The sequence below is a fragment of the Diabrotica virgifera genome, chromosome 10 (assembly GCF_917563875.1).
Source record: "Diabrotica virgifera virgifera chromosome 10, PGI_DIABVI_V3a".
Taxonomy (NCBI): Eukaryota; Metazoa; Arthropoda; class Insecta; order Coleoptera; family Chrysomelidae; genus Diabrotica; species Diabrotica virgifera.
The window spans coordinates 42793194-42816195 of record NC_065452.1 but is presented as its reverse complement, the minus strand read 5'-3'; the positions used below and the strand labels follow the sequence as shown (position 1 = coordinate 42816195).

The following is a 23002-nucleotide window of genomic DNA, read 5'->3' as shown; positions in this document are numbered from 1 at the left end:
TTTTTGAGGTTAATGTCCCTTAATGCTAACAACCATATTGTTATCGGGAGAGCTCAGTTGCCACAATTGTCTCAATATAATACAATGTATGTATTTATGTATCTAAATATATACAATGTCTGTTCAATATGTCCAGCTGAACGATTTACGTACTGTATCATAAACTGGACATAGATATTAATGATACACAATTTGGGTTTCGCAAAGGCCTAGGAACGCGTGAAGCTCTTTTCTCACTTAATATCCTAATACAAAGGTGCCTAGACGTCAATCAAGACGTCAATCAATGTCTGTTTTATTGACTATAATAAAGCTTTCGATAAAGTACGACATGAACAATTAATGAATGTCCTGAAACTAAAGAAGATAGACTACAATGACCTCAGGATCATATCTAATTTATACTATAAGCAGCGAGCAAAAGTACGTGTTAACGAACTAACAGTTGTCAGAGGAAATTGAAATTAGACGTGGGGTGAGACAGGGATGTGTATTGTCTCCAGTTCTCTTTAATGCCTACTCGGAAGAGATCCTAAAACAAGCTCTTGAGGGCGAAACAGCTGGAATAAAGGTGAACGGAGTTCCCATTAACAACATTAGATATGCGGATGACACTGTCGTCTTAGCCGAAAATATTGAAGATCATCAGAGACTGGTTAACAGAATAGCGACATATGGCCAAGAATACGGTCTAACAATGAACATCAAGAAGACAAAATTTATGAGAATATCTAAAACTCAAAGAAATAACGAGAATCTCCTCATAAACGGAACCAACGTCGAATGAGTAAACAAATATGCATATCTTGGAACAATTATCAACTCCACAAATGATTACTTCCAGGAGATTAAAATTAGAATCGAAAAGGCTAGAGCGAATTTTAACAAAATGAGAAACGTGCTCTGCACAAGAGATCTAAGGTTGGAGCTAAGAGTAAGGTTGGCTAGGTGCTACGTTCTCTCGACTCTGTTTTACGGAATGGAAGCTTGGACTTTAAATGCGGCATCAATGAAAAAACTGGAATCATTCGAGATGTGGGTATAAAGAAGAATTCTAAAAATATCATGGACAGAACACGTCACAAACAAAGAGGTTCTGAGAAAGATGAATAAAGGAATGGAAGTCCTTTCAATAATGAATAAAGGAATGGAATAAAGGAATGGAATAAAGGAATGGAAGAATAAAGGAATGGAACACAATCAAAACCAGAAAATTGGAATATCTCGGACATATTACACGTGGAGAGAGATACAACTTGCTCCAACTCATTATGCAGGGAAATATTCAAGAAAAAAGAAGCATAGGGAGACGCAGAATATCGTGGCTACGCAACCTGAGAGAATGGTACGGATGCACATCAAACGAACTGTTCAGAGCAGTCGTCTCCAAAGTCCGAATAGCTATGATGATTGCCGACCTCCGTCGCGGAGTTGGCACTTGGTGAAGAAGACCTATCTCATTATTAGTATTAACAAAATGTGTGAAAATATGTACTCAAGCTAAAGACAGTAAAGACCAAGGTGATGGTTTTCAGTAAGACGCCAATACAACGGGAAGTGGTAAAAACTTATGGCTAACAACTGGAGAGAACTAACAGTATCACCTACCTTGATTGTAATCTAAATGAGAACTGGGGCATAAGAAAAAAAATAGAATAAGTATAGAAAAGGCCAGAACTGCATTCTTTAAGATAAGGAAACTCTTATGTGGAAACAATATTACTTCAAATCTGAAAATTAAATTAGTGAGATGTGTTCTCTACTCTTTTTAGTTTAACTTTTACACTAATTGATGCATCGATCTGAAATTATGCTGGTTTCTAAAATTCAACAAAAGGATCGCTACTTCAAATTATTAGAAGGAGCAGCAGACGAAGAACCAATTCTAGAAGATGATTAGATATAAGAACCTTCTTAAGGAGAATATTGGTAGAGTTAAAACGAAAACAAGTGGAGAAATATAAATATGGAATGATGAGGACTATACTAAATTTACAATCAAGATGCAGTAGAAATAAACAAACCAAGATACGTTAACGAATCATAATTTACAATTTATTATTGTGTATCATTTTGTCAATCAAAGATAGAATAAAAATTTTATTTTTTTAAATATAACGCGGGCACATAAATTGATACACCCTGTATATTGATTTGTAACTATTTATTAGAAGTTAGCTTTTAAGCAGTGGGTTTATCCTTAATGAGTTTTTCCCTGAAGAATTAAAGACATTAGTAAATAAAGTGATCTGAATAGACAATTTATTTCGGGATTATAATTTTAAGAGGGTTGCTTTGTTACGGGCAAGGCCAAAAGCCACAGGTAATTATTATATTTAGAAAAGTAATGTAGAGAAAGTTGGAATTTTAAGTCTCTTTGTTTAAGCCCCAAGTAAATTTGTAGAATTCCAGAAAAGTAATTATCATGAGTCGAAGTATTTGTTTGGAAGGATGCATGGGGTTTTCGAATGAAAAATTTGGAATGGGGAGGAGAGAAGGTTGAATGTTCAGATAGTTTGGAAAAGGAGATTATTATGTGACCGGCATCGGAGAAGAGCAGTCAAAGTTTTCGTGAATAGTTCAGAAGCAAGTACCAGTGGTTGTTAGAAAGTGAAGAGTGTAGCTGAAAAGTGTAACGAGAGACAGATCAAATTGAGAAGAAATACCTCTTTGATTCTGTAAAGTCCAAGGGAGAGAATATTATTGTGAGAAAGAGAGGAGAGAATTTTGGAGTTTTTTTAACGAGTACTGGTTAAAAGAGGCCTGGCTCGTATTTGGAGAATTAGTTGCTGGTATGCTGCTGGATTGATGCTGAGAACGGAGAGGGCTTTGATGGGTAGCCTAACATAATCAACAAGGAAGAGCTGTTTGGGTCAAGAAGAGACATCATTGTGTGTGAATCAAAAGGTCAGTCAATAATTTATGTGATAGATTTTCTTTGTGTTCAGAAGTTAATTTTTTTGAGTAAAAGCCTATGAACTAAGATTCCAATATTTTAAAAATTTAATAGGAAGTATAAGTAGTTTTGCGAATACCTAAATTTGTTTGTTTAGCTTGTTTTATCAATGTTATCAAGAACAAACCGATAAATATTTGTTGAATTAAAATTAATTTATGTGGTAAAAATTTCATTGGGACAGTTATGCCCACAGGATTTTATTGATAAATTTTCAGAGTATTACATTTTGATAAAAGATATTTGTATGTGCTTATTTATGGTATTTCTATTTATTTTCTTTTCCTATTTTATCCCGATAAGGATCAACTAAGAGATACTGAAGCCACGAGAAAGGATAAGTATAACCTAAGATAATTTAGTTATTTTTTTTTGTATGACAAAAAGGCACCCTGAGATTTTTCTTAATTTTTATGTATGATTTGCGACAATTGAATAATTAATTAAATAAATACTAATTATTATAAAAGTAAGAAAAAGCAGATCATAACAGTATATACATTGTAAATCCCCAATCACGATTTCCAAAGTTTATACATTGTAAATTATGATTCGGAAGTGCTTCTAGTAGCATTTAACGTGTCTTGGTTTGTTTATTTCTATTGCATCTTGAATGTAAATTTAGTATAGCATTTTTATTTTCATTACGAAATAAAACAATACTCACACGTTCTTCAAATTTTGCAAAGTTATAGAAAGTGTAAACTTCTGGATGTAAAAATACCCCTGTGCCTATTTTGTATTCTTCATTTTTCCACGTAATAAAATTGTTTACTAGAGTGGGAGTATCCATTTTTTCGAACATTTTATCTCGCCTTAAACAAACATAAAAACATTTATTTTATATGAAAGATACAAATTTTATTTCTTTGATAAGCAGCACCACCTGAATCTGCCATGAAAATCTTGCTCTTTTTTTACTTGTTCAAGAAAACAAAAGTAACTGTTAAAATTTTCAAATCAGAAATGAGGAGCTGGAGTATGATTTAGAAGGTAGATATTTGAAGATCACTGGAGTTATAAGCACCACTGAATGTCTTTATTCGCCTTTCCTTAGTACTTTGATGAAAACCAAACCAATATCATGTTGGATACCATATTTTTGCTATCGTGACTTTATTGATAGCAGCTCTAAATAATGATGTAGTCGATTTTCCGTACCATTGCTTTAGATTTTTCAGTCATGATGTTCTTTTACCAGGACCATGTTTACCTTGGATTATCAGATGCAAAAGTTCATATTTTTCAGGATGTCTCATAATGTGACCGAAGTGTTCCAGCTCTTTGCCTTCTATTCCAGCTATTCCAGAGGAGATCCGAAGGATCTCCTCTTTGCTAACTCTGTCGACCCAGTTTATTCTTAATAGTCGTCCGTATACTCATATCTCAAAGGCTTCCAAGCATTTCGGCATAGACTTACTTAGAGTCCATGCTTGCACTCCGTACAGTAACACTGGAAAGATACAGAAATATGTTATTTGAACGCGAAGGTCAATACTAAAATCGTGCCAACAAAGTACGTTCCTCATTTTTACAAACGGCTTATTATAATTTTTACTAAAGTTCTTCTAAAGTTTAAAAAAAGATTAGAAAAATATGCCAAAGAAACACGTATCTAGAACTAAAAAAACACAAAAATTATAAAAAGAGTGAAGGGACATACCAGAAAAGTAAATTCCCTTAAAATTACATAGGTACATGCGTATATTTAATCATATTATATTTGTTACCGGCAGGCCTCACAACGGCCGATGTTTATTTCTGGGTCAAAATCGAGATCTTCGAACCTGTTATTATTAAATCTTTTAGTAAAATAAAATGTTTTGTCATCATCGTCACAGTGTTCTTCCAAGCTTAGTTCACCACCTAACGATGACCAGTTATCAGGAATTTGGCGAAATATTACCTAAAAAATAAAATTAAAAGTAGAAATAACAGATATACCATAAAATGTCATAGTAATAAATTTTCAATTTTTACCATGTCATCATATTAAACCATGACAACCTTCAAAAACATACTGTCAAAATTTTATGTATATTATAATAAGCGAGTTTTCTGCAGCTGGCGCCGCTTCTCGTACCCAAATTTCCAGCGTTTTCTGACGAAGCAATCTTCAGTTTTTACATCTCTGGCGGTCATTGCATCTTCGATATCTTGTCTTCAGGATCGTCTTTATATTCGTTCTACATCATCTGGCCATCTCAGAGTGGTTGGGGGTAGTTACCCCCTACGATGCGGGTTGATGAAGTAAACACTACTCACAGTATATTCATTTATTTAACTCGGAGTACGACTGTAAAGAGTTGGTGTGCTAATGTACGTTCACCCTCTGGTGTATCTCAATTATCAATGATGATTGATCACACAATAAAATTAGAATGCTTGCCTATGTTTACTGTGTATATAAATAAAAGAGAAAGTGTTGATATTATTTATGCTGAGTCGGCTTTGGCCATGAATTAGGAATATGTAATATTGGATTGCTGACACAACAAGATTGACAACTGGTACACTTGTGCAGAGTAATCTGGGTCACGTAATGTGTATAATAAACAAACGTGTGTTTGTTTACCAAGGACATTTAAATTTTAAAAGAGTGTGTCTTGCTCTTAATTGGATGCTTAATAATGGATGCTGTGAATCCCAATACATCTTTCCCCTCCTGGCAAAATTTTCTGACTTCGGAGAAGGAAGAAAATTTTCAGAATGCACCACCAACTGATTATTGCGTTTTAATCTATACAAATTAAATATTTATTTCCTATAACAAATAATTAAATACAAAGAAAAAAAATGTCCGTTATCAACATTGTTCCCGTTTCACTTGTCACTCACTGTGTTCTTGGATTGTAAGCATATAATCTATTCTTATGTATTTCCTTGATTTTATTGTTTTCCATTCGGATCTTAAAATTAACGTTATTTACCTCTGTTATTGTGAAGGGGCCTACATAAAGACTATCAAACTTACCATTCTCTTCCCTTTTTACCCGGAGTAGGTCTCCTATTTTAGTGTCGTGGTGTTGCTTTGGGCTTATGCTTTTCTTGCCGCTCTTTTTTGTGCTTTAGTAAGAAGGTTCTAGCTCTCTCGTGTGCGTGTTGAATCTCCTGTGTAAGGTCTTCCGGTAGGTTAACCTTCCTGCCATATAGCAGTTCAAACGGTGTGTAGCCATGATACGCGTTAGGGGTTGTATGTAGCAGTATGTGAACATTCTTGTATGTGAACACACATCCCAACTTTCTCTGTCTTCGTCTACGACTGCTCTTACGTACTCGTTTAATGTTCTGTGCAGTTTCTCACAACTTCCAATGGACTGTGGATGGTATGCCGTTGAGAAGTTGTGCTCTATTTTTAGTAGCTTTGTTAGTTCCTGCATTACTTCATTTTTATATTCTGTGCCTTGGTCTGTTCTTATTTGTTTCATGAGTCCGTATGTTGGTATAAAATGATCAACAATTCCTCGGGCTATTGTCTCTGCCTCTGCTTCTTTATTGCACACGGGTATACTGACCGCGTATTTCGTCAGTTCACATAACATTGTGATACAGTATTTATTACCCTCCTTACTTTTGGTGAATTGACCTATCGTATCTATGTATACTATGTCCCATAGTTTGGAAGAAGTGCCCGATATCACGAATTCTTCGACATGTGTTCTTTTCGGTTTGTTTAATTTGACATTTGTGACATTGTTTAACGTATTTTCTTACGTCTTTTTCCAAATTTTTCCATCTGAATCTTGCTTTCAGCTTCTTTATTAGTCGATTATTTCCTACGTGTCCTCCAAATATCGGGTGATTATGATATTCCTCTATTAATTTGCGTCTTTCTTTGTCGTCTTCTATTTTTTCTGGTAGTTTACATATGTATATCTCTACATTTTTCAATATTTTGTTTCCTTGTTTAATAAATTCATCCATTGTGCACAATTTAAAAATAATATCATTTACGTATATTTTTACTTTACGTACTGCATTCTCTACCGCCAGCATATCAAGCTGTGCCAACACTTGGTTTAAATCGAAATGATCGAATCCTGTGGCTATGCTCTTGATGCATTTTATTTTGTTTTTGGCCCTAATGCTTAGTCTTGGTGAGATAAGTTCTGCTCCAAAGGAAAAAATTGGTAGTCTATGCGCCTCTAAATTATTTAGTACCTTTCTTACTGTCTGTTTGGTGGCTTCTGGCTGTAGTGCGAGTTCACTTTCTGCCTTCGTTTGCCTTGATTCCTTGTCCTTTTCTCTTGCTTGAGCTCGTGTTATAGCTAGTATGTGGGTATTGTCTATGTATAGGTTCTTTAGTTGATGCAATGTTATTCTTGAAAGGCTGTCTGCGTAGTTATTTTTCCCTGTTATATACTCTATTTCGAAATCGTATTCCTCTAGATCTAGTCTGATCCTCGTGAGTTTCGAAGTTGGTTCTTTCATTGCAAATAAATATGTTAGTGGTTTATGATCTGTTTTTACTAAAAATGTTGGTGCTCCATGCAGATAACATTTGAAATGATTAATTCCCCAATGGATCGCTAGTAATTCCTTAATGATTATAGGTTTATTGCATTCTCCTTTACTAAAGCTTATTGATGCGTATGCTATCGGTAGGTCTATTCCGTTGTAATCTTGATTTAAAATTGCTGAACAACTCTCGTTGGATGCGTCTGTCGTTAGGATAAATTGTTTATTGAAATCTGGATATTTTAAGATCGGTGGCTTCATCAGAGATGATTTAAGCTTATTGAATGCTTTTTCACATTCCTCTGACCAAAAAAATTCTACTCCTTTTCTCGATAATCTGTTGAGTGATCTGCATATTTCAGCAAAATTTTGAATAAAACGTCGATAATAGTTACAAAATGCTACGAATCTTTTTGTTTCTTCTGCTGTCTTAGGTGTCGGGTATTGTTCAATCGTTACATATTTCGCTTTGTCTGGTGATACTCCTTCCTGAGAAAGATCATGTCCTAAATATGTGACTTCTCTTCTAAAAAATTGACATTTCCCTGGGTTAAGTTTCAAATTAAATTTTCGACATGTCTCGAATGTCTTTTTCAGGTTGTCTAGGTGATGTTTTTCAGATATTCCTATTACTACTATATCGTCCATGTAAAGAAATGCTTTGTCTGGTGTTAATCCTGCAAATGCTATTGACATCATCCTTGAAAAGCTATTCGGGCTTACGTTTAATCCAAAAGGTAATCTGGTAAATTGAAATGCTCCATTTTTCGTGCTAAACGATGTGTATTTTCTCGGTGATTTTTCTAATGGTATTTGGTGAAAACCTGACATTAAGTCTTTAACTGAAAACCATTTTGCTCTTCCTGGTTGATCTAATATCGAGTCTATTCTTGGTAATGGAAATTTATCTGTGACTATTTTCTTGTTCAGTTGTCTAAAATCTATGCATAACCTCCATGCTATATTTCCATCTATAGCTTTTTTCGGTACCAGCACTACTGGGCTGTTGTATTCTGATGTAGACGGTTCTATGATTCCTTGTTCTCTTAGTTTTTGTACTTGTCGGTTTAATTCCTCTGTTTGTGCATAAGGTGTCCTATAGTTTTTAATATATACTGGAGTTTGGTCTTTAGCTCTCAGTTTCTGTTCGTAGAAGTTGTTACATATTAGCATGTCATGCCTTAGGGCGAATATATCTGAATATTCTTCGCATAAAGATACTAAGTTATCGCGTATGTATTCTGGAATGTCTAACTTCAGTGATTCCCGTAATTCTTTTTTCCTATCCTTGCTGTCGTTGATCAGTCTATATATGTTGAATAATTTAATGTCTAACGTCCTGATTGTGTTTGTCTCTACTTTTACTGTTTCGTAGGTTGTGTTCAAAATTTTGATGTACGTATTAATACTTGAAATAATTGCTCTCGCTATGAATATTCCGGGTTGTATTTCCTGTTGTTCCACGATCCTGGCAGGATCGCCATATATTGGTTCTACATCATCTGGACATCACAGAGTGGTTGGGGATAGTTATCCCCTACGATGGGGGTTGATGAAGTAAACACTACTCACAGTATATTCATTTATTCAACTCGGAGTACGACTGTAAAGGGTTGGTGTGCTAATGTACGTTCACTCTCTGGTGTATCTCAATTTATCAATGATGATTGATCACGCAATGAAATTAGAATGCCTGCATATGTTTACTGTGTATATAAATAAAAGAGAAAGTGTTGTTATTATTTATGCTGAGTCGGCTTTGGTAATGAATTAGGAATATGTAATATTGGATTGCTAACAAGATTGACAACTGGTACACTTGTGCGGAGTAAACTGGGTCACGTAATGTGTATAACAAACAAACGTGTTTGTTTACCAAGGACATTTAAATTTTAAAAGAGTGTGTCTTGCTCTTAATTGGATGCTTAATAATGGATGCTGTGAATCCCAATACATTTTGGTCTACCTTGTTTTCTTGTAGTGGGTGAAGTCCATTTTTCTATTTTTTGTGGCCATCTATTTTCAGACATTTTCTGAAGATGTTCATACCAGTCGAGTCTTTTGGATTCGATTGTGTCTGTTATACCTAGATCAATTTCCATTTCTCCCCTTATATCTTTGTTTCTCGCCCTAGCAAGTCTAGTGAGCCAGCAACATCGTCTCCAATAGTTCATTTCCATGACCTTAATTTTTGATTTGTTTCTTTGGTTTATATCCCAGAGTTCGGCGCCGTACAACCCAATACTTTCTATTATTGTTTTATATATTATTCTTTTTTTTCTTTTGTTATTTTATTATTCCACAGTAGTCCGTATAGTTCAGTCTGGTGGCTGATCTTGCTTGGCCAATACTGGAATGTATTTCGTCGCTACTCCCTGCTTTTCAAGTTAGACTCCCCCCAAGTATTTGAAGGTTTTTGTTGAGTTTATATGTAGTTCACATTTCAATTTGTAGGCTTTCTGGCGTTTCTCCTACAACTAAGTACTCTTTTTTTTGTATGTTAATTGTAAGACCCCACTTAGTGAGCTCCTCTTTCAGGAGGGTTATTATTTATAGAGGGGAATTTTATGTCATTCTGGTTATTATTTACAGGATTTTTATAAACAGTGGATTCAAAGCAATTTCGTGTGTTGATTATATCACTGCTATTTGAAAAAGTACCGTCCAAAAAAACAATGTTCAGCAGTGGACTGAAAACGGCCAATGATGATGATTAGAGCTCGGAAAATATGCACTTAAAAAACCCTAAAATATGCATGCAAATATGCACAAAAAACAGTTGAAATATGCACTAAAATATGCTTTTATGCATTTTGCATATTAATAAAAAACGCAGTAATCCTTGTTTTGAAGGTATTTAATTATTTATTTCATGCCCATGCCCTAGCTCTCGAGGCACGAAAAAAAAAATATTTATTTTTTGTCAAAGTCACAAAAAATATTTATTGAAATTTCAATTACCTACATCATTATATTTATTTATTCTTTATATTTATCACCATCATTCTTTATTATATTATTATTATTATTACAACTAAAATTATACATTACTAAACGTTTTTCTAAATTTTCTACTGAAAAACTGAGCCGTCTATCTGATAATAGTTGTTTATACGCGGAAAAACTTCTTTCTACTTCACATAAAGTTAAAGGAGCAAAATTATCTTAACATTTCCCCATCTTAATAATATTATTTATTTGAATTATTTTTTGATATCCCTCATTTTTCTTTAACACCGCACCGTGCAGAATTTTTGATACACTTTGGTGGTTTCCCCAAGATGTTTAATTTTTTCATTTAATGAATTGATAATTTCAATACTTTGGTTTAATAAAATGTTTCGCTTTTCTAATTTAGTAATAATTGGTTTAGCAATATTTACAAAATTGGTTTGGATATGTGTCAAATTACTTTTTAATAACGGTTTTTTAAAATATCCACACCTTTTTTATAGCACCTGAGTTATCTACATCGAAACTACAAATGACGCCTCTAATTCCGTCAAAATTATCGGTTATGAAATTTACAGAAGTTAACCATGTTCCCCATCTAGTTATCACAGGTTCAGGTGGTAAAGACACATTAGGTAAACGATCTTTATACACCTCTACTCGCAGAAGGGCTTTAAAATATATTTTTAATTTTGATACAAAGGTATTGATCATTGGAAAGTCTGTCATTCCAGTTTCTGCTACTCTATTTAAAGTGTGTGCTAAACAAGTAGCAAATTTGAAAAAAATATTTTTAAATGTTGTCCATCTTTGTTCATTTGGCGCAGCATCACTTAATAATAATAAAAATGTTTCACTAACAAAATGTGACTGCATATTGTAGAGTCCCCTTCGTCTCTTTTATTCGTCGTCCTCTTGCCTTATAAATTGTAAAAGGCAGATATTAAAGATGTTACCAGAAAGTGGTTCCACGACAATTTTCAAATTTATTGTTTAGATCTGAGACCCTCATTTCTCTTTAAATTTTTTTCTGTTGGTATCGTTTGAGGCAAAAAAAGTCAGAAAATATGCAATTTTAATAAATGCATATGCACTTATAAAATTTATCCAAAATATGCAAATATGCACTTAATATGCATTTTGCATATTTCCCGAGCTCTAATGATGATGATAAATAAAAGAAGCCGATCTCGCATTGTCATAAAAACAAATATATTACAGAAATATCTATGTAGAGATAATCGTGTGATCTGATAAAACTATAAAGTAAAAATAACATTACCTTCACTTTACATATAATACTTCCTAGTACAAGATTCTCGCAGTCATCTACAATAAATAATTCTCTTGGATCCGAAGTTTCTCCTAATATGGTATCTGATCCACGACATAGTAAAAAGCCGTGAAACATATATTGGTTTGACGACTGATAAAACATTCGTGTTATTCTAGCGATGTAAGATGGTTCCTTCGGAAGTTTGGATTTAACCATTACGTAATCGCCAAGTTGAACCATGAAATCACCTGAAATACAAAAAACCTATATGTTTTTTATCTACTATATTTAATACGAATACACTACAACTTTAACTAAAAAAGCGTTATATCTGACATTTCATTATTATATTAGACATACTTGCTTTCTTCATCGTCAAGTAGAAGAGTAGAAGAGAAATTGCACATAATTTTTTTTGCGAAAAGCGAGAACACATTTTCACCGAACCAAACTGAAATGTTCTATTTATGAAAATGTATAAACGCGCAGTCCGATTGCTGGAATGGAAACGCTACGTGCCGGAATCTATACGTGCATGATAATATGCTTCTTCTTCTTCTTCTTCTTCTTCTTCTTCTTCTTAAGGTGCTGAGACCGCTTGTCGATCGTTGGCTCTCATGTTGCCCAGCATATTAACAGTCATTGTCTTATTTACAGCCGCACGAAATAGTTCAGTGCTAGTTTTCCCAAACCATTGGCGTAGGTTTTTAAGCCAAGAAGTTGTACGGCGGCGCACACTTCTTTTTCCCATTGTTTTACCTTGCATGACAAGGTGAAGTATGTCATATTTTTCTGCGTGACGCATTATATGAGCAAAGTATTCCAATTTGCGCCTTTTAACCGTGTTCACTACTTCGCAACTTTTATTCAAACGTTGCAAAACCCTTTCGTTTGTCACTCTTTCTACCAAACTGATCTTCAGAATACGGCGGTAGACCCACACCTCAAATGCTTCTAGGTTTTTGAAAAGCGATTCTGTCAGGGTCCATGCTTCAACCCCGTAAAGTAGTACTGGGAATATATAACATCGAACCATTCTTATGCGAAGTTCCAAATTTAGATCATGACTGCACAGGATTTTCTTAAATTTCATAAAACTTGTTCTTGCTTTGGCAATTCTACTTTTTATTTCGGTACTAGGGTTCCAGCTTTCATTAATATGAGTACCCAGATATACAAGATTACTTACTCGTTCAATTGAGTCATTACAGATTGTTACGTTATAGTTATAACTATAAACTTTGTTTTTCTTGCGTTGAGTTTGAGTCCATATATCGCGCAGAATGCCACCATTCGGTTGATAATATGCAGCGACCTTTAATCTTTAGACAATGTTTATTTTGTTTCCTATTTGTTTTATATATGTACACGTTTGCGCTCTTTTTGGTATCACTGGTAATATACACTAATCTAAACTAAAGTAAGCTGTAGTAGCAAAATTGATCAATGTGATCAATGGAAATCTACTTTATCACATTTAACAAAATTTGGACTTACCTACAGTAGCTGATGAGTAACAAGTGTTGCCATTATATTTTTCTTCAATTTCCTCGTTCCATTTTACGGGGTGTATAATTTTGGTAGACACATGTTTTGTTCTTCTATGTTTAACTTCACACGTAACGTCTTTTTCATCCTCATTGTCTGATACTTCTGCGTCAAGTACCTCCATGTGCATACACCTGAACAAAGTCATGTGGAATATTAATAATTTTATAGACTAATGTATAAAAAGGTATTGTAACGAAAGATTTAATTTCGACCAACCTCAAGTAACGATTCCAACTCGACATAGCTCAGAAAGATCTGGACGGAACACGTTAGAAGCGGCGAGAAGACATGTAGCAGAATTGCAGGAATGTCCATAGAATAGAGATAGCGAATCTAGATATTTCCCGAGTTTCTGTATTTGTGTCTATAATACAGCGCGCTAGTATTAGTTGAGTTTAGTTATAATGTCATAAGATACAATCCGAGTTGTAAACTTATAAATAAACAGTCGTATATAAATCCGAACCGAAAGTTTTGTTTATTAAAAACGCTACGGCATATTATATTTATAATAATGTAAACTACATCTTTATGTCATAATCCATAATCACGATACGACAAAAATGCTGCACAATGATAATGAGAAAGATATAAGAATTACTCAGAAGCTCTATCTAATTAGCCTTCTTCGGCTCATCTTTGGACATAGGTTCCCCACTCCTTTTCCATTCTTCTCTGTCTGTCGCTACAATTATCCACCTAGAGCCCACTTGCTTCTTGATATCATCTGCCCATCTCCTTTGGTCAAAAAGACAAACAGGTGTATGTTCTCAAAAAAATTTTTGATAGTGTGTAAAAAATATTTTTTTATCAGCTATTTTTATTGACTATTTATAAGCTTTGTCGATAAAATTGTAAAATTTTTCATGGCAATAAAGCATATTTCTATTCTATTCTATAGCTAAGTACTTTCAACACATAACGTGCCATCATCAGAGCTTCGTCCTCTTATAAAACCTTCATAGAAGAGCAATTGCTAAACGACACAATAAAAAACATGGATACTGGACAAAAGCCACAGATATCGGGTATAACAACCCCTTAAAATGAATAAATTCACATCTAAATTCTTTTATATATTAAAAAGACAGCATGGTCAACATGGCTGAGTCAAACCATTTTTAGTGGTTTGACATTAAAAAAAATGGTTTGACTCAGCCATGTTGTCTTTTTAATATATAAAAGAATTTAGATGTGAATTTATTACTTGCCCAGTAACCATGTTTTTTATTGTGTCGTTTAGCAATTGCTGTTCTATGGAGGTTTTATAAGAGGACGAAGCTCTGATGATGGCACGTTATGTGTTAAAGTACTTAGCTGATAATAAAACATTTTTTACACACTATCAAAATTTTTTTTGAGAACATACACCTGTTTGCCCTTTTGACCTACTTAGAAGTGTGTATAAGTCTTACAGTCTTTTCCATTCATCTCATTTGGGACCTTCCTCTGCTTCGTTTATATTCCCACGTTCTCCCGTTTATAAGAATTTTGTTCCATCGGTCTTCTTTTTGTCTTATATTGTGTCCGGCAAATCTTCATTTCAATTTTGCAAATTCTTGTCTAACATCCCTAACTTTGGTTTTCTCTCTTATCCACTCGTTTCTCTTTTATCCATTAATCTTATGTGCAACATTTGCCTTTCCATTACTCTTTGCGTTTTTACGATTTTGTCCATGTTTGCTTTTGTAAACGTCCACGTTTGGGAACCATAAGTAAGTGAGAACAGGGAGTACGCATTTATTGTATACATTAGTCTTAAGATGTTTTGGATATATTTCGTTTTTAAGGATGTAGCTTAGCTTGCCAAATGCCTCCCATGTCAATCTAACTCGTCTTTTGATCTCTGCTGTTTGGTTTTCCTTGTTAAGTTTTATAGTTTGACCCAGATAAATGACCCAGGTAACAAAAATGCAGGTCATAAATTAAATCACATATTTTGTGATCAAAATAGTTCAATTGAACCTAACTTACCTTAGTAGAAATGTTCACATAAAAAAGTTACAGCCCTTTGGAAGTTACAAAATGAAAATCGGTCTTTTTTCAATATATCGAAAATTATTAGAGATTTTTATTGAAAATGGACATGTGGCATTCTTATGACACGGACATCTTAAAACAAAAATAATATTGAAATTTGTAAACCCCATAAAAATTGTATGTGGTTTTGTTCCCCTAAATCGCCCCCCAACTTTTGTGTACCATTAGTTAAACAAGTTTATTATACCGTGACTTAAACACAATGTTTTTAAAATTTTTTGCATCTTAGTACCTACTTTTTCTACCACATATTTCTCTACGGTTAAGTACGACTGTAGAGACCTGATAATAATATGAAAATTTATTTATAATTTACATTTTTAGGTATATTTTGAAACGTATTAAAAAAGAAGCCATATCTCGATAAAATGTGACTTATCGAAAAAATGCTAAGAGGCAAGAAAGTTTTAAAAAGACTGTGTTTAACTAATTGTACCACAATAATAGTTTAATTGGAACGTACAAAAATAATTCGGGGATTTAAAGGAACATAACGCCCCTAAAATTTTTATGTAAACATATTAAAAAAGTAGCCGCATCTCGACCAAAACCGGCTTATCGAAAAAATACTAAGTAGCAAAAAAGTTTTAAAAACATTGTGTTTAACTAATGGTACCACAATAATAATTTAATTGGAACGCACACAAAAGTTTGTGGGGGTTTAAGGGAACAAAACCCCATACAATTTTAATGGGGTGTACAAATTCCACTGTTATTTTTTTAAGATGTCCCTGCCATAAGAATGCCACATGTCCATCTTCAATAAAAAATCTCTAATACCTTTCGATATATTGAAAAAAGTCGATTTTCATTTTGTAACTTCAAAGGGCTGTAACTTTTTTTATATGCAAATTTGTACTATGGGATATTCCACGAATATACGACTGTCTTGGATTATCGCGACAACGAATATTTTAGTGTGCAACATAAGAAGTGCGAAAGTAAATGGCTCTCATAATTGTTCCAATAAACAACAATGTATTTTGCAATTTACTTTCCTTCTTCATAATTTGCACAGTAAAATATTCGTTGTCGAGATAATCCACAACAGTCGTATGTTCATGGAATAGGGTATAACGAAGGTAAGTTAGGTTCAATCAACCTATTTTAGATCCCAGAATGTGTGATTTAATTTATAATCGTAAACTTGTGACTCAGAAGCTCTGTTGAAATCAAAAACACGAGTAGCACTGAAAAAATCAACGAACACAGAGAAATTTGAAATTTTAAGAGGGGTGCGACAGGGATGTATTTTGTCTTCTGTGCTGTTCAATCTCTATGAGGAGAATGCAGAGGCACTTGAAGGCACTGACTGTGGTATAAAGGTCAACGGGTACCCGATAAATAACATTCGTTACGCCGACAACACCGCGATAATCACAGATAACGAAAATTATATGCAGTTGATGCTAAATAACATAAATACGGCAGGAAAAACATATGGCTTGAAGATAAATGCTGGAAAAACTGAATGCATGGCAATAAGAAAGGGAACACTTTTAAGAGTACAACTGCAATTAGATAATGCTCCAATCGAGCAAGTGAAAACATTTAAGTACTTGGGAATGATGGTGAATGATAAAAACAACAACAAGAAATAAAATGCCGTACAGAACAAGCAACACAAGCTTTTATTAAATTTAAACCGCTACTTTATAACCGCAATCTTTCCTTCAATTTCCGTTACAGAATGGTCAAGTGCTGTGTATGATCGTCCATTTTGTTATACGGCATGGAGACATGGACGTTGAAAATATCTTCCATTAATAAGTTGGAGGCCTTTAAAATGCGGACCTTGCGAAGAACGTTATGCATACCATGGACAGATAGGGTGAGAAACAAGAAAGTCTTAAGAAGAGCAAATACTGGGAGATAATTGCTCAACTTGATCAAGGCATGAAAAATTGGATACCTGGGCCATATCAATCTCTCAACTAACCATCCAAGGAAAAATTAAGAGGAAGAGAGGAGTAGGTCGCAAACAAAAGTCGTGGCTGCGAAAAATAAAAAAACTGGGCAGTAGGGTGCATCGAAAAAATAAAAGTTGGAAATGTTATATCTAATAGCGTGAAAAAGTTGCTAGTGATATTTTTCAGCATATTAGTACTTTTAATTTTTTTTCTAAGCGAATTAAATATCTATTTATATTATGTGGAATAAAATATGTGCTAACTCGATCTAAGATCAATTAAAATGTTGTCAATTAAAAATTTAAACGATATTTAAAGTTTTATTTGTTTTATCAGTCTCCCAACCCCTTTGAAATGTCCCGCTTCGTGAGTCCGTGCGTCTAATTTTCACGGGCATAGGTAAATTGAGTCCCATATACCTGAATTAAGAACGGTCAAAATATTTAGATGGTCGAATTGAGTCCCGAGCATCGTAATCCTTCTAATTATCTTTAATAGCTTTCTAATTTGTAAGTGCTTTCTAATTTGTACTTAAGCATATTTAGAAATATTGTTATTACCTGGAATAACAATAGAGGAATGAAATGATTTTATTGGTTATGCATTTATGGTAATCAAATATAAAAAAGCGATATCCTACAAAATATTTAGTATGGTGCGATCTATCTGTATACGATACGGTGTTAAGTTGATTGCCAAAATGAGTTCAGTGAAAATTGTTCTTAGTGAAAAAGGAAAACAATTGATTGTGTTAAATGGCTTCAAATATCGTTTTCACAAATCTTTAAAGAACAACGACAAGCGTTGGATGTGTTGTGCGCAGACGAGAGAAAAATGTAAAGCATTTTTAAAAACCCAAGGTGACAACGTAGTGACGGAAATTCGGGATGAATACAACAATAGCGAATTAAACGAAGATGCACTTAACCGTCAAATGTTAAGTAACTCCTTAAAACGAAAGGCCGTAGAAGACATCGGTGAAAGACCTATGAAAATTTTGCAAAAGGAATTACGAAATGGAGATATTAGTACCTTGACTACCAAAGACGTGGTATTGGTTCGAAAAAATATGTATAACGCCCGACGATCTCTTCTGCCTAAATTACAAAAAAGTATGGAGGAAACTCATGATATATTAAAAACATTTCCAGTACAAACCAAGAAAAACGAGGATTTTCTAATGGTGAACGACATAGAAAACCAAATTATTATGTTTTCCTGTAGCAGCAATTTAGAATTTTTAGCAGATTTGGACACCATTTATATAGATGGAACTTTTGAATATTGCCCAAAGTTTTTTAAGCAAATGTTCTCCATCCAGGGTCTAAAAGAAGATCATTATATACCTTTGGTTTTCTTCTTATTGCCAAATAAACGAAAACATACATATACACTGGCACTTAAATACCTAACAGAACAAGTTGAAAAATGCAATAAAAAACTCGCTTTAAGAACGGTATTTGCAGATTTTGAAGAAGCAATTCAGCAAAGTGTCACTGAAGTTTGGACTAATGTTTCATTGAAGGGCTACCGATTCCATTTAGGACAATCCTGGTAAGTAGTCATATTTGAATCCTTTTTTGAATGATGATGATGTGTATGTGTGCTTTTTGTTTTTTGGTTTTTTTTGTACTGATTTCCCATATGCCACGCTGTTGTAATTTTCCTGGTCCTGATAAGTAGTCATATTTGACATATTTGAATCTTTTTTTTTGATGATGATGATGATGATGATGATGATGTATATGCAAACTTTTTGTTTTTTGGTGTTTTTTACTGATTTCCCATATGCCACGTTGTTGTAATTTTCCTGGTCCTGATAAGTAGTCATATTTAACATACGAGTATTTGAATTGTATTTTTGATGATGATGTGTATATATGCTTTTTGTTTTCCGGTGTTTTTTACTTATTTTCCATATGTCATACTGTTGTAATTATAATGATGTTTTTTTCTTTTTTCAGGTACCGCAAAATTCAGGCACTAGGTTTAACATCCTTATACAAAGACAAAGAGAGTGATGTAGGAAAATATTTAACATACTGCTTTGGAATGCCATTTCTCAACCCAGAAGATGTAGGAGATTGTTTTGTTGAAGCTTTATCATCAATACAGCCACAAAATCATAGAATAGTAGAATTTGCGGACTATCTGGTCGATAATTATGTCTCAGAATCGGCTAAGTTTCCGCCAGAAATATGGGCGGAGATGGGCAGTTTACAACGGACGACGAACGCATGTGAGAGTTTTCATTCCAGGTTTAACTCGTCATTTTATTTTGCTCATCCTCATATTTTTCAATTTTTAACAGTTTTAATAGACTTTCAAAGTGAAACGTATGTTAAAATTAGAAGTGTACAAAAAAAATTAAAAAAATTTATTCTGCACAAACCCTTACATCAAAAAAATTTGTAGATGAACAAATTTTAAAATTAAATAATAGATTAATATCAAAATTTGATTACCTCAAAAGTGTAGGTGAAAAATTTAGAATAGTTAAATGAATGAATTAGCATGTAATTCTAGCTTATATTGCTTTTTGTAAATATTGTAGGTATACATTTTTGTAATAAAATTATATGCTCTAAAATAAATTATTGTTTTCTAATTCCTAGAAATCATTACGTACACCGACTAAGCCCCAGGTAGACACGGGACTCAATTTACCCATCTTCGGGACTCAACTCGGCTATTAGAAATACGGATTATAAATTCTGGGACTCAACTAGGTTACTCCGATTTTCACTTATGTTTTTGCGATGCCTTACTTTCTTATTATTGTTGTTTGTAAATTAAAGATTTTTAAAATAGATAAACTAGGACCATGGGGAATAAAATCAAGATATGCTGTGGACCGCCCCATTTTTGGGCAACCACCAAATAAACCTGAAAATGTTTTACAGAAATACAAACAAGCGATTAAGTTTTGTGGTTGCAAGAGGATAAAAAATTCAGCAAGAAAGAGCCAGAATTTTCTGGTATTGTCGAACAGGTTGCAATTAAATTGGAGGAAATATAATGACAAATATATGAAACTTATGAAAACATGTCAGAACAGGCAAAACAGTGAATTTTACAAAAATAAAAATCAATGCTTTAAGAACAAAAGTAAAACTACACGTTTCGATCTTGCAGCATGCAAATGTGACACTCTGATTCATTGTCTTTGTAGCAAATCTCAAAAAGTGCCTCTGGATGAGCGCGAATTTCTATTAAATCAAAGAGCTCCCAGAAAAATGGTGATAAGCTCGATTCATAGGAAAAACAAAAACAAATATAATCTGAGAGAACAACGGTAAGAGAAGAAAGTTACCGACGCAAAGACAAAACTTTAGCTCAAGTAAAAAACAGTACCAAGTTTTATGGTCAATCGATCGTGGAAGAACACATAACACTTGTGCATGAGCCAGGGTGCAAATATTTCGGATATGTGTATCCGCTGTCTGGTATATCAGAAAGTATCAAATCCAGCTATTGCATGTGACGATACAGTCGTAATAAATAAGGGTGATGTAATACGGCTCTTAGAAGAACATCTTAAAAAACCGCTTCTGTGGTTTGTATGTCTGCGACATTCAAATGATCTACCCTTGGACATCAAAAGAACTTTGCCAGTGACCAAATCAAAAACTAAGGGGCTTTCAAACTTTCTCCTATAAAAATTTTGATTCAAACGACTACTTTGAGTTAATTAACTAACAAGAATATCACCTTACAGAACCACCTGTATTTTCTAGATTTTCGTGTGAAAATCTGCGAGATTTTATTAAGAATCCTAACTTAGACCCTTTTAACATTGAGATTGAGAAATATCACTGCCACAAACAATGTGTAGAACGATCTGTCAAACTTGTGACACAAGCTTCTCTAGAAGTTTTTGGAGAGTATTCGAAGGATGGATTTATAAAAACTCGAATTGATTCCAGAAAAATTATGCCTCACTTTAATGCTAAATCGGAAGACATCTTCGAATAGAATGCTTTTACCATATTTTTTTGTAATATTTATATACCTAATTTTGTACTTTGCTTTATATTTATTTTAGTATTAAAAATTTGGGTGACGTCAGGGAGACGAATAAGTTAGGCTATTTTGTTATAAAAAGAATGTTTTAGTATACTTTTCTTAAGCTTGCTAAATTTTTAATTGCCTTGTGAAACCAGAAAATATTTTCCAATTTAAACCGAATTTATTTATTCAAGTTCTATATGGTATTAGGTACATTTTCCTCATAAAAGAAATTCACATATTAATGTATTTTTTCCAATTTTTAGTTGCCACCGGGGGCAGAAAATATTTTTTCCACCTACCTCTACCGAAAGTATACTTTTCCGGACCTGATTGTAGGGAGCAAAGTTATACTTTTCCTCCCTAGGGAGGAAAATATTTTTCCTCCCTAGGGAGGAAAAGTAAAAGTGACGTCATTTATGAAATATAACTTATTGACGCCCTGTACAATATCTATTTTCTATTACGTAAGTATCTATACATTTTAACGTTTATTTATAAAACACCCAGTATTTTGCAAAATGGTAAAAAACAGTAAATTGTTATTTTGATTTAACAATGTTTACATTAATAATTTGACTTATATTTGACAGTTGACAGTTATATTGTACCTACTTGCTAGTTTTAGTTTTAATAAATTTTGTTGGTTAGTTACATAAATAAATTAAGTAAAAATGAAAAATGACTTGTTATTAATTTGAGGAAGGTGGAAAAACCATATGTATAACATGGGAGTAAAGTGCCTTTTCCTCCCTTGAATGATTACTGCCCTCCGCTACGCGTCGGGCAGTAAACTTCATTCTCGGGAGGAAAAGTAGCACTTTCCTCCCTTGTTATACAAATAGCTATTTTTATTTTAACGCAATTTTGCTAAAATAGTAAATAGTGTGTTAGGCAACTTTTGTGAACTATTACTTTTCGTTTCGAAATAAAAAAATTTTCGTCTGTTAACATTTTTTCAAAATTTTTAATTGTCTTTCTTGGGGGGGGGGGCAGAAGATATTTTCCAATTTCGAAAAAATTTTACCAAAATACCTAACAGTTGATTGGGCAACTTTTGTGAGGTATTACTTTTCCATCGCAAAAAATTTTTTTTCGCATTTTTCGATGCACCCTACTGGACAGGCGTAAATAACACTGGCGAACAATGCAGACACCATAAGAAGATGTCATAATTTTGTTGATTATATTAAGCCATTCTTTATAACAAATCCCAAACTTTCTTCAAGTGTCAAATCTTTCTACAGAAACATTAAGAATCATCGTATACACATTAAAAATATTTGTAACAAAAATACAGAGGCGTGCGGTCCATGGAAGCGGGGGAAGCATCGCTTCCCTATTATATACTTCGATATAACAAAATATATTATTAACTAATATTTAATTATCAAAAATTTTCCCCAATCCCAGTAATCTACATATTATTACCTAGGCAATACGCATTAAAAAATATTAAAAATTAATCGCATAGGAAGGAACTCAATATGCACTTTGCACACAATTCAACTATTCGGTCCACCCCTGACAGAAGCGCATCTCAAAATCGCCGCTTGTCATGCAGTTGTCCCGTATAAAAATTGGTCAGGGTTCAATGACCGCACCCAATAGTCGCGCGAATTTTGGTACCCTGCAGAAGCGATCGTTCGATCGCCTTCCAAGAGTGGGATGTTCTGACTGTTACTGCTTCTAATGCCTCCTCTACACATCGGCAGACATGTCCGCGGACGGCATCTGCGTATGTATCCGCAGATGTGTAGATGGGGTAATTTGATCGTCTGTTGTTTACCTCGGACCTCTACGACGCATTAGTTTTCGCAGTGAATTCAAAGTAAATATTGCGTCACCCGA

General features: G+C 33.8%; 1 protein-coding gene across 1 annotated transcript in view; it reads right to left on the bottom strand.

Moving 5' to 3' along the window:
• LOC114338604 (DNA (cytosine-5)-methyltransferase PliMCI-like) overlaps positions 1–23002 on the bottom strand; it is a 135324-nt gene that overhangs the window by 74908 nt on the left and 37414 nt on the right. The window contains exons 6-9 of the mRNA XM_050662953.1: positions 13140–13324; positions 11649–11890; positions 4687–4862; positions 3624–3771 (exon numbers count right to left, since the gene is read on the bottom strand). Coding sequence (XP_050518910.1) covers positions 3624–3771; positions 4687–4862; positions 11649–11890; positions 13140–13324 — 751 coding nt within the window. The remainder of the gene's footprint in view (positions 1–3623; positions 3772–4686; positions 4863–11648; positions 11891–13139; positions 13325–23002) is intronic.